A 12,504-nucleotide genomic window follows, 5' to 3' on the forward strand; every position below is an offset into this window, starting at 1 on the left:
GGCAGGTTGGATCAGAGGCTGTTGGGCAGTAGACTGACCACTACCACAAAGCCCATGAAGATTGTGAAGAGCATGAGTGGGGTGAGGAATCCATACACTGGCCACAGAGCGATGTTCAGACTGCCATGAGAAGGAAAATAGTTGAGGATGAATCAGAGACAAGACACAAATTAATTTGTAAGGAAAATTCATCTGAAACAAGTGGAGAACCATACATTCAAACAGCAAATTTGATTCTTGACTTGCATAATGGGAAGCAGGAACTATGTTTGTAGCTGTCAGCATTTGTGAAGAAAAAAAAACAACAAAGAGGTTTGTTGCAATTATCATCATATCTACCGTAAGAATACTCTGATAACTGGAGTGAAAAAACATAGGGTTTCTTCGATTGCATACTAAAATCATATGTACAGGTGTACGCATTGCAAGTAATTAATGACAAAAGAAATATGATAAAATGAATGGGAGAGGGGAGATGGACACAGACATTGTACATAAGTACACCAAACACAAATTTATGCAAAATCCTTAATGAGGAACTTATGGGCTTGAATCTTACCTGTATGGTAATACTGACAAATGAATGCCTTACTTTATGAACATCATCTCATGTAAGTCACTTAGCACAATTAAGTTTTGGATAATTTACAGGTACAAGTAACTTATAACAAATTCATTTAAAGGACAAGTTCACCTTCATAAACATAAGGATTGAGAGTATGTAGCAATATTAGTAGAACACATCATTGAAAGTTTGAGGAAAATCAGACAATCCGTTCAAAAGTTACGAATTTTTGAAGTTTTTGTGCAGTAACCGCTGGATGAGAAGACTACTCCGGTGTATGAATAACTTAATTGTCACATGCGTACAACAATATAAGGAAAATATAAAGAGAATTTCACAAAATGCCATCTTTTGAAAAAAGTACACATTCCCCTGACTCGTTACCGACAAATGTTATGGGTAATATTATTCCCCCTGCCTTTAGAAAGAGGCAAGTCAAGAGCTCTTTTATTATGCGAAAAAAGTGAAAATATGTTGAATTTTCTTTTACATTTTCTTTATACTGTTGTACGCATATGACTCACAAGCTGTAGTAGTCTCCTCATCCAGCGGTTCCAACACAAAAATTTAAAAAATTCATAACTTTTGCATCGATTGTCCAATTTTCCTCAAACTTTCACTGATGTGTTCTACTAAAATTGTTGCATTCTCTCAATCCTCGTGTTTATGAAGGTGAACTTGTCCTTTAAAGAAAATATAAAGTTTCGGTACGTCAAAAGTTTCCTTGAGTTTCCTTGTCTTAGTTTGTGTTTCAGGTTAAAGTACCTTTCATATAACTAACACTGTGAAACTTACTTGCCCCAAAGTGCTCTCATGTCTTAGTAATCATGCAATAATGGTTTCGTACCAGAGCAGAGCGGGCTCAGAAAAATTCAAACGAACCGTTAGTTTGACTCGACGCAGTACCGCGATAATCAATGTACACATATTGTACGAAACTATTATTGCATGATTACTAAGACATGAGAGCACTTTGGGGCGAGTAAGTCTCACAGTGTTAGTTATATGAAAGGTACTTTAACCTGAAACACAAACTAAGACAAGGAAACTCAGGGAAACTTTTGACGTACCGAAACTTTATATTATCTTTACAATCAAGAAAAAATAATTCATGTCATCCCCTAAGATACTACAGGCACACCCTGTTCTCACAAATGGATATATGACAAGATTTTGTAATTGTATGAAGATTTTCCAGAGATATGGATTTTATAACAAGCATGTCAATGGCATTCCTGTCCAACTACTAATCCGCATATCATGGCATCCCTGTCCAACTATTACTTCACAGCAGGTATACTCAGGCAAGTTCTAACCATGCCAAAAGGAAAATAGGCTATAGCCAGTGACAATGTTGACTTGATTCCTCCTTAACTCACTGAGGACAAGCTGATTTTGCTACAAAATGAATTTCCCATTGACACTTGCCCCAGTATACTCTGGACTCATCCTTAACGGGTTAAATTCTACACCACATTGCACCAGGCTACAATCCTCTTACCACAGTGATCCACAGACAAAGGAACAGGTTGCTATGGGAATAGCCGTAGGGACGTGCCTCTCCCAGTCATTGATCTTCCTCATCCAACTACAGAAAACAATCAGATAGATGGCGATGGAGACATTGATGGCGAGGAACCCAAAGCCCACAAACAGCCATGTCCTGAAGAAGGAAAAAAGATTTCACAATAAATGTTATTTACAAGTATTACCATGGTTACCTTACCTCTTTCACTGTGGAACACATATCATTTTCAAGAAAAAAACAACAATATCAGTGCCATGTTGCATAAAGAAATAAAACTGAAATATAAAACATCAATTGCATGTCTGATATTCAAATGTTTGCTCTTGACTGGTTGATGGTCAAATTATATTTTTTTCACAATCTGTTTATTTCACAACTCTTCATGCAAAAGGGAACAGTGGTATGTTTTATGTATAATGATCAACTTCCTCTTTAAGTTCATTATTGGGAATTGCTCATAATATCATTTTTTTTTTCCTTCAAATGTGTGTTTTCGAGCGGAGGAAAGAGCAATCAAATATAGACATTCGGAAAGGACTTCATCATAATGAGCATTCGAGTTTCAGCTTTAACCTTTTCAGCCAGAGTAGCATTATTCCTGCCTAATGTACAATGTAAATAGCACTGAGTGAACATTGACCTCTTTTTAAATCACCCGATTCTAGTGTCACTGCTCTAATTTGGGACAATACCATTTTGATGTCAAAACATCTGTGGGTAGCAAACCATGCCAAACTTATGATGGTTTTGTTTACAGTCTTTTTGAATGAAGCAACTGGAAACTGATGTGTGCATTTTGCAAAAACAAAGGAATTTGAACAACAACAACAACAACAACAAAACACCAACTCACAACAGACACTGCTTTGGCTAAATTTTATCTTATCAAAAGCATTACAGGACTGCATGGTGTTCTGTGCATTCACCTGAAATGCCCATGAGGAAAATCACAGAAAACTGCCTTATTTATAACCTATTGTATATCAAACCCAGCTAAAGTTGCTAAAATTTGTTTGTGGGTATGATGACAAATAATAGGAGAAACATCTACCCAAACAAAGAATGTAACTTGCAGGCAGACTTTGGCAAAACTCACTGAGGATCCATAAAGAGGGTTTGCTACCATGACTTTCAGATGGCGATTATTTGACTGAATCACCTTTTGACTTGTGGGTCATACAGCATGGAGGGAATGAAGTCAGTGAAGTAGAATATTGTAAATGTTCCCAAGATCCAGAAGAATGTTTGGAAGTTGTAGGGTGATGTTGGGCCTGCCTCCTCTTTCTCCTTTTCTTCCAGGTCTTCTAGCTTCTTTTGGTCCAACTTGCGGTGCTTCAGAATATCTAATTTCAAGAAAGAGAATAGATACATCATAAGGGAAAGTGTACACATTTCAATGAAAATTCTTAAAGGTGTTTGCCTGTACTCTACATACATGATATTCACTGAAAAAGCAGTTGCTTCTACGTTTTAATGCTGCAATGTAACAGTAAATAAAGCAGGGCAATAATTGCACAATGATCAGGCAGCAAAATGTACACGTGTAGGTATTCTTGTATTAAAGACTAAAGTAAACAAAGAAATCGAATACAAAATATTTCAGCACCAGAATGGTTCAAGTACATTGTACTTGAACAATGTAAGTGAAAAAAAAAATAGAATGCAAAGATTGTCATAAACTACATATTCTTGAAGAAAATATTGCCCTGATGATGTCTAATAAAAAAGGAAATGAGATGAACACATCCTGGTGTAAGATGCATCCAATAACAAGATGGTGTACCAAACTTATCTCAAATGAGACTTTGTTGAGGTATTTCACATCCACTGATAACAAATTACAGTAAGTCTGTCAAATGCATAGCACAAATAAAGTAACTTCACAGTTTAAGCTGCACATCATACTGCTTTATGCTTTACTTCAACCAGCAAAAGTTAATTGTACTGAAGCTTTTGTCTTCATGGAACAATAATTTCACAGAAATATAAATGAAGGAAAATAGGAAGCTGTCCTGTCAAATGCCTGCAATACATGTAGCTGTATTAAACATCCTCCTGTTACATTTTTTTTTAAACTTCTGCTGCTGTTATTATATACGCACAGTCCTATTTCAAGTGAACTAGATTTATCACTGAAGGTGATTAATACCCCCGCCCCTAGTGTTGCTTTATAGTATGTGACGTCATAAGGGCAATGACGTTAATACCAAGTTTGTGTACTTGTCGAATTGGAAACAGAATAATTTTAGTTTACTGTACAATTACAGAGTTGACACTGAGTATAAAACTTACAGCAAATGGAAACATGCTTTCCCCCAGCATCACTACACTTAAAGACCATCATACACACCAAATTTGACCTTCATAGCTTGAATGGTTTACTTTGATACAAAAATGAGTGGTTACCAGGGCAACACATTTTCCTTAAACTAACACATTGGTGTCTTGCAAAACTACACTTCTAGATCATGATACAAACTAAATTTGACTTTATTATTGCTTGAATGATTGAAAAGTTATTCGATCTGCAAGGTTTTGGTAAAATTGTGGTTACCATGGCAAAGAAATGGCAACGGTTTGTGTGACAAACACAAAAATCATGTGTTCCACATCTATACCTCAGGGCCATAATGCCTACCAAATTTGGTTTCAATTGCTTGAAAACTGTGGAAGAAGTTCACTCCACAGGATTAAAATAAACAACATGCGGTTACCATGGCAACGCATTGTCCGATACAAATACAAAGGACATTTTGCAAAACTACACTTAAAGAGCATCATACACACCAAATTTCACTATCATAGATTAAATGGTTCAATTTGATACAAAACTGAGTGGTTACCATGGCAACACATTTTTCTTATATTAACACATTGGTGTCTTGCATAACTACACCTCCAGATCATCATACATACTAAATTTGACCTTAATTGCTTGAATGATGTGGAAGTTATTCAATCCACAAGGTTTTGGTAAAATTATGGTTACCATGGCAATGCTTTGTCCGACAAACACAAAAATTATGTGTTCCACATCTATGCCTCAAGGCCATAATGCCTACCAAATTTGATTTCAATTTCTTCAAAACTGTGGAAGTTGTTCACTCCACAAGATTTTGAAGAAAACATGCGGTTACCATGGCAACGCTTTGTCACGTACAAACACAACGAGTGTCTTGCATAACTACAACCTATAGATCATCATAGATACCAATTTTGAAATTGATTGCTTAAATACTATGGAAGTTATTCAATCCACAAGGTTTTGGTAAAATTATGGTTACCATGGCAACGCACTGTCCGACAAGCACAAAAAACATGTCTAGCACATCTATACCTCAATATCATCATTTACCCTACGTTTCATTTAAATTGCTTCAAAACTGTAGGAGGAGTTCGCGACGCAAGATTTTGCAACAGACCGACCGACCGACCGACCGACCGACCGACCGACCAACATCGCGGTGATTCCTATATACCCCTACACACTATGTGTGGCGGGGGTATAATAAACCCAATCTAATCATCATACACAATATGTATAGTAACTATACCTAAAAGAATCATCCGCACTTATATTGTACATTGTAAATTAGTCATCATCTTATGTTGCAGCAATACCATCCACCATTATACAATTTTCCATGATGGTCTATGGCAGAATCATGTTAAAGGGACTGTACAGTACTGGTTGAGGTGAGGATTCAGGTTTATAACATTTTTTAGTGAGATAATGAAAAACCTCTTTAATATGAAATATGAAAGAGCATGTGATTTCAAGAAGGATTCAACATTTATTTGATGAAAATTGGCCTTGAAATGGCTGAGATATCCAAAAAAAAAAGCGATCCTAATAAAATTGAGAGGCCATGACTTTTTGAAAAATAGGATCTCTTTGCTTTACCTTGTTTTTAGATATCTCAGTCATTTCAAAACTTATTTTCATCAAATAAAAAATTTTCCCCCTTTGAATTGTATGCTCTTTAACATTTCATAGCGTGGTTTCTAAATATCTCGCAAAACGTTACAAGCTGAATCCTCACCTCAACTAGTACTGTACAGTCCCTTTAAGGGAGAAGATAGAAAAAAAAAATGGCACTTGCTGTGACCAGGATTCGAACCTGGGTCTTTACATTCACAATGTAATGTCTTAACCACTAGACTATCACGGCTGCACCAAAATTCAGTGTGGACACAGAGTTTTTGTACTCTCCAGGGATAGGGACCACCCTGCATAGTGAGTTAAGGACACTCATTCTACACTAACTACAGATGTCAAAGCCACACATTGTGGGGAATTCCACTCTATCTATTAATAATTCAAGGCCAAAAACACAAGTGGCCCCTGCTACATGTGACGCTTCATCTGAGGAGTTTTGGGCATGGCCTCTTCAACAGCAGCAAGATGTGAAAAGTTTGCATCATATCTATTTTGTATGGACATTTCTTTTTTTAATCAACAATGAAAATCTTCAGCTAACAGCAAAATCAGGCAACTGCAATTGCATGGTGCTTTTTCATCACCACTGGTTTTGGACAAAGAAAACACTTGCAAGGAGGTTAGTATCAAGTCCAGTATAATAGAGAGGTTTGCTGTGCTCTGTTCTATTGTGACAGTATACAATGTATTGCTTCAGATATGCAAAGAGCTACACTAAATGGACATGATGGTGCACACACGAACTTTTTATTTGGCTCTCCAAGTGACATGTACAGGATTGTACATTGTAGCTATGTAATCACAGACTAAGTGTTCTGCAAAGCATCAAGCAGCAATACTGGGTAAACAGTTAAATCTGTCAATTCTAACACCTTTGCATTTTCATTTGCGTGTGTGTGTGTTCAAAATCCCTTTGTGAATGTTGTCAATCTGGTTAATACTTTAATGACAGCAAACGATTTCCTTTTGCCAGTACACGTGTATTTGTATTTTTTTTTCGGACTGATTTGTTATTTAACAGGACAGACCATCCTTTGCACTTCAAAACCAATTGAAGAAGTAAATAAAGAGTATATGAACAACAGTCATAATTGAGTATATGAATATAAGAACGACCCAAGTCCATGGATGACCATTTCAAGTAAACTTAAAAAAACTTTATATTTTTTTTATTTGTCCAATAATATTATATTTAACTGTGATGGGAAAGCAACATTGTATATACAATTTAGAACATATATTATTATGACAATTAACATTTACATTAATTGTGGAGAGGCCATTTTGTGTGATGGACTTGGGTCGTTCTTTGGTTCATATGGACTTGGGTCGTTCTTTGATTCATATACATGATATTCTGCTATAGAGATGAGAGAAGGACGAGAGAGGGCGCTATAATATGAATGTAAGAACGACCCAAGTCCTTCATGTTTACATTCATATAAGATTTAACTCATTTATTTCAGGCACTTCCGGGGTAATTAGGATTTATCATTTATATACAAGATGAGTCCATGCATACATGTAAGCTACAATTTCCCATGTCAAACTAAATTTGGCCAAAAATTGGACTTGGGTCGTTCTTATATTCAGGTCCTCAATTGCATTCCCATTCTGCATTCCTATGTACATACAATGTACATGAAACTATTAACTTAGAACCATGTTTTGAAATTACACTGTGTACAAAGATCACACTTCCTTTTTGAATATCATTTCCCATGTTATTGGGGTCCATGGCAAAATACATGAATGAGAAGATAAAGTAGACTTCTACAGGGCAACAATAGTCCAACCCTTTCCTATTCCATTGTGATAATATAAAAAAATGCTGTGAAGGGGTGGTTGTGGATAATCACTACTGTTGTATATAAGTGAGGATTAGATAGGCCTTTAATTTGAAATTGTACATGTACATAATAGTAAAGAATAATAACAATAAGATAATAATAATGATAACAATGTGCAATAATAATAATGATAACAATAATAATAATAATAATAATAATAATAATAATAATAATAATAATAATAGTGATAATATTAATAATATTTGATGATGATAATGGCAATAATAATAACAATAATAATCACATTTATATGGTGCTTTAAACTGGAGTTTCTAAGCGACTGGTGCTATTCTTGCACAAAGACTACAAAACACAATAAAATTAGGACAATAACAAACCAAAATTACAGTCCAAAAAGAAGAACAAACAATACATATGATACAGTGATACAATAATTAATACCCGACTGTGTGTGCCTCCAGAAACTAGAAATGTCGCTACAGCGACTGGTTATACCCCCGCCAAACAACATTTCATAAGCTTTGGTCAAAAAACTGAGGAAGTAGTTAAATCCGCAAGATCTTTCCTTGATCTTCTGCCATTAATATGCCGTTACCATGGCAACGTACTTTCAGGTACTGTCGAAAAATGCGTCTTGCACATCTACAACCAAAGGCACACATCTGTACCAAGTTTCATGGAAATTGGGCAAAAACTGAGGAAGTAGTTTGCAACACAAAATTTTCCATCATTTTGGCTCATAATATGTGAGCTGTTACCATGGCAACATACTTTTTGTCACTGTCAAGAAATGTGTCATGCTGACCTATATCCTAAGACAAACATCAATATGAATTCCATGAGAATTGGAAGAACACTGATGAAGTAGTTTTGCCATGAAGCATTTTGCCCTATATTTTACCAATAACATGCCGTTACCATGGCAACGCACTTTTTGCCACTGCGGAAATATGTGTCTTGCACATTAACATATTCAGATGAACATCTGTACCTAATTTCATAAAAATTGATCAAAAACTGTGGGAGGAGTTCGCGACGCAAGATTTGTACCCATTTTTGCCCATAATATGCCGTTACCATGGCAACGTACTTTTGGGTACTGTCAAAAAATACGTCTTGCACATCTACAACCCAAGGCACACATCTGTGCCAAGTTTTATGGGAATCGGTTGAAAACTGAGGAAGTAGTTCGCGACGCAAGATTTGCAACGGACCGACCGCCCGACCGCCCGACCGCCCGACCGCCCGACCGACCGCCCGACCGTCCACCCGACCGTCCACTGATTCCTATATACCCCCTTCAAACTTCGTTTGGCGGGGGTATAAAAAAAACCAACAGATTAAACAAATGAGTTTTGAGAAGGATCTTAAATGATTCAATAGATGAGGCATTCTGAATATGATGAGGGTGGGCAGGAAAAAAAAATAGTGGGTGCAAAATTATGTGTGATTTTGTACATCAGAGGTAAGATCAAAAAGTTACTACCAATGAGAATGGATTACATTGTACATGTCTAAGCTTGTGAAGTGCATTAAACTTTTGCAGGATTGTCATTGATGCAAATCATGAAAACATTTTTGTACAAGCGGGATGACTTGAATAGCAGACTTTCAAGGAGAACTCAGTCATCTAATAGACTAATTTCTGTGTTTTCTTCTATAATATTGCCAGTTGACTGTCTGTTTCCCTATTTTTTTTCTGAAAAAAAAAAATAAGGAAAGCTACATAATGCTGAAGTTTTTTTTAAAGGGAAGGAAAGTAAATACATAGATTTATATTCCACATACTAAGAATCTTGCTATAGGATTGGTCAAGAGCTGATCACGTGATAAAGCGTAGTTTTGCCCATCACATCACCGGAGAAGAACTAGGTCACTTGATAGTACACAGTGCAACGCCCTTTCCCTTCAGTGTCGCGTGGTGCGTGCAGCAAATTCATTGTTTTGTCATCTATAAAGACAGCTGTTTGTTTTGCTGATCTCTGGCAGTCCATACAGTTTTAACACGAGATGAGTACGCGCGAAATAAAAGTGCGTTGCACTGTGGACTATCATTTAACTAGGTCACTTGATAGTACACAGTGCAACGCACTTTCACTTCAGTGCCGCGCGGTTCGCGCAGCAAATTCATTGTTTTGTCATCTACGCGCACACGTAGCCTAAGCCCCAAGGATACCTAAAAACAGCTAAACGGTTTCAGATGTGGAATAAAATGGGAATTTCTAGGACCCTAGATGTGGAACATAAAGCAAATAATCAACTTCCTCGACGATCTGAATGTGTACGCTATCTTTCCTCAGCTGCGCTTCGGAAAGATAGCTACATCCAGATCGCCTCGGAAGTGATAGTTTGTCCCATCACCTTCACCAACGTTGATTATTTGCTTACTATCCCTAGTGTGCAGAACACATATTTTGGGGATCATATGAAGGGTTTGTTTGCAAAAACCGATAAGTCCATTTTTGAAGATTTTGAAGTACGATCTCTGTCATAAAGTACAAAATAAAACCTTTTCAATTATATATTGGTCACTACATATAAAGGTATAATTTTAAAGTTATGTTCAAAAGAAGCAAAAATTTTCTTATTATTCTCTTTATTTTTCTTGACCTTTAATCGCAAATATCTCCATTTGGCAAATATGGACTTATCGGTTTTTGCAAACAAACTCTTCATATTTAAGGACCATATTTACAGCCCTTTAAACACATTGCCGCTGGAGCTTTCCACAGACAAGCACGACTTACTGTAGAGCGATGGTATAGTTTCAGTTGAGATGGGGCTTCAGGTTTCCAATGTTTTTGATGATGATATTTTTGAGATTATGAAAACAATTTTTAGGAAATATAAAAGAGCATACAATTCTAAGAGGAATTCAACGTTTATTTGGTGAAAACTGGTTTAGAAATGGCTGAGATATCCAAAACAAAGCTCTTTGTCATTATCACTTTTTACTTTGTTTTTGGATATCTCAGTCATTTCAAAACTAATTTCCATCAAATGAATTTTGAATTCCTCTTAGAATCATATGCTCTTCAACATTTTATTAAGTGGTTTTTAAGTTTCTTGCAAAAAGTTAATGGCTGAATCCTCACCTCAACAGATTACTACATCATCCCTTTAAATGTATATGTACATACACATGTACAACATATGTACAAGTGTAGAGTCTACATGACATTTTCAATGGCAAACTGCAGAAACTCTGCAAGTAAGATGCCTCTTAACTAACACTTGTACATGTATAGAGTCAGATAAAAGCCAGATTCCAGATCTTGCAAAAGTCATTCCCTCTACAACTGTGGAAACTTAATGAGAGTTGAGTCTATGTTAACCCCAGGCGGGGCACTCCTTCACACACGACACAGTTACTTTACTTATAAATTTTTCTGTGGAACACGAAGCGTTCAGGCTGCGCAGCTAGCAGCGCAGTAGTACTCTACCATTGTCTACTGTACTCAGAAGACAAAGTCTTTGACCGAAAGATCGGTCTGTATCTGGTCGTTGGAGATATGTTCCGTGGAGACTGTGTCTGGCTTCACTGCCCTGATCACCTCCGGAGGAGAGTGATTTGTAACGTCAAAAAAAAAAATAAGACTCCTCTGGACAGACGGATTTTTCTGTCCAAGTCTCTGCCCTTCTAATGAAGGTCATAAACAGAGCAGAGCAGGTTGAATAGGGATGCATATTTAGATCCAAATGCTATTCAATGGAGGTTAAACAGTGGATGGCACCCATGCAAAGATTGGAACTCCATCCCCCACTCAATTATTTCCATCAAGGTCACGACACAAGGACTCAATGCCAATGGCATTCAAACAAAAGCTAAAGAGCACACAGCTCGATTAGATACCGTTTCCTCACAGACCGTTATCAACGTTGAGTGATGTTTCAGATGGAGCTTTTCAACCCTGAAACCGTGAAACCCCGCGATCATTCATTAGGTCTACCAGAGTAGGCCTACCACCACTAGACTCTAACCACTGCACTGTACGCGGTGTAAAAACTGTTTACAAACACAGATAAGAGTAGGTGGGACCGTTTAATTCAATTTGACGTTTGTTCGGTGTCCTTACCCGTCCCATAGGCATCCATAAAAACCTTCGCAATTCTCCTTCTTCGCAACTCATACTCAGTTTCGGTGGATGTGACATTTGTCTGTCCTGTACTTTGACTTCTTTGGGTGACGTTTTCGCTTTCCATGTTGTATTTTATAGATATTGTTCACGTACTGACTACCAGTGTACCTTGCGCTTGAGGACGGATGTAGTAGAGTGCAGTGGAACCGAAATTACCGTGAGCGTGATGACCAAATAGTCCGGGAGCCAGCGGGGGTCAGCCTAGCTGAAAAGGTTACCAATTTTTATGTATACAGTAATTTAGTACATATGCCCCTAAGTATGGAAATGCACGTCTGGCTGGTCATCGGTGGTGGGTGTGGCCAGGAGGGCCAAAAAAAGGACCCCTCAAAATTAGGCTAGCCTAGCTGGAAAAGTAACCCCATGAAAACAACTGGAACTTGTTCGTTACACTAGCAGGATAAATGAATGACCATTGCCAGACGTTTTAAGTGGTGGGGGGTAGCCGCCAGACGCTCGTAAAGGCCCAACTCCAGCTAGGCTAGCCTAGCTGAAAAAGTAACCTCATGAAAACCACTGGA

General features: G+C 37.3%; 1 protein-coding gene and 1 non-coding gene across 2 annotated transcripts; both read right to left on the reverse strand.

Moving 5' to 3' along the window:
- Positions 1-12,097, reverse strand: LOC139715738 (transmembrane protein 128-like). Its single transcript, XM_071627287.1, has 4 exons — positions 11,921-12,097; positions 3,253-3,436; positions 2,067-2,228; positions 1-120 (listed from the first exon to the last, which is right to left on the reverse strand). The coding sequence occupies exons 1-4, from the start codon at positions 12,045-12,047 to the stop codon at positions 12-14; spliced, it is 582 nt and encodes a 193-aa protein (XP_071483388.1). The 5' UTR covers positions 12,048-12,097; the 3' UTR covers positions 1-11.
- On the reverse strand, positions 6,194-6,265 carry Trnah-gug (transfer RNA histidin (anticodon GUG)). Its single transcript has one exon. It is a non-coding gene; the product is annotated as a tRNA-His (tRNA).
- Positions 12,098-12,504: the final 407 nt, after the last annotated feature.

This window comes from Diadema antillarum, unplaced genomic scaffold (assembly GCF_040938485.1).
Source record: "Diadema antillarum isolate AM-2024a unplaced genomic scaffold, OU_Dant_1.0 scf00000054, whole genome shotgun sequence".
NCBI classification, from domain to species: domain Eukaryota; kingdom Metazoa; phylum Echinodermata; class Echinoidea; order Diadematoida; family Diadematidae; genus Diadema; species Diadema antillarum.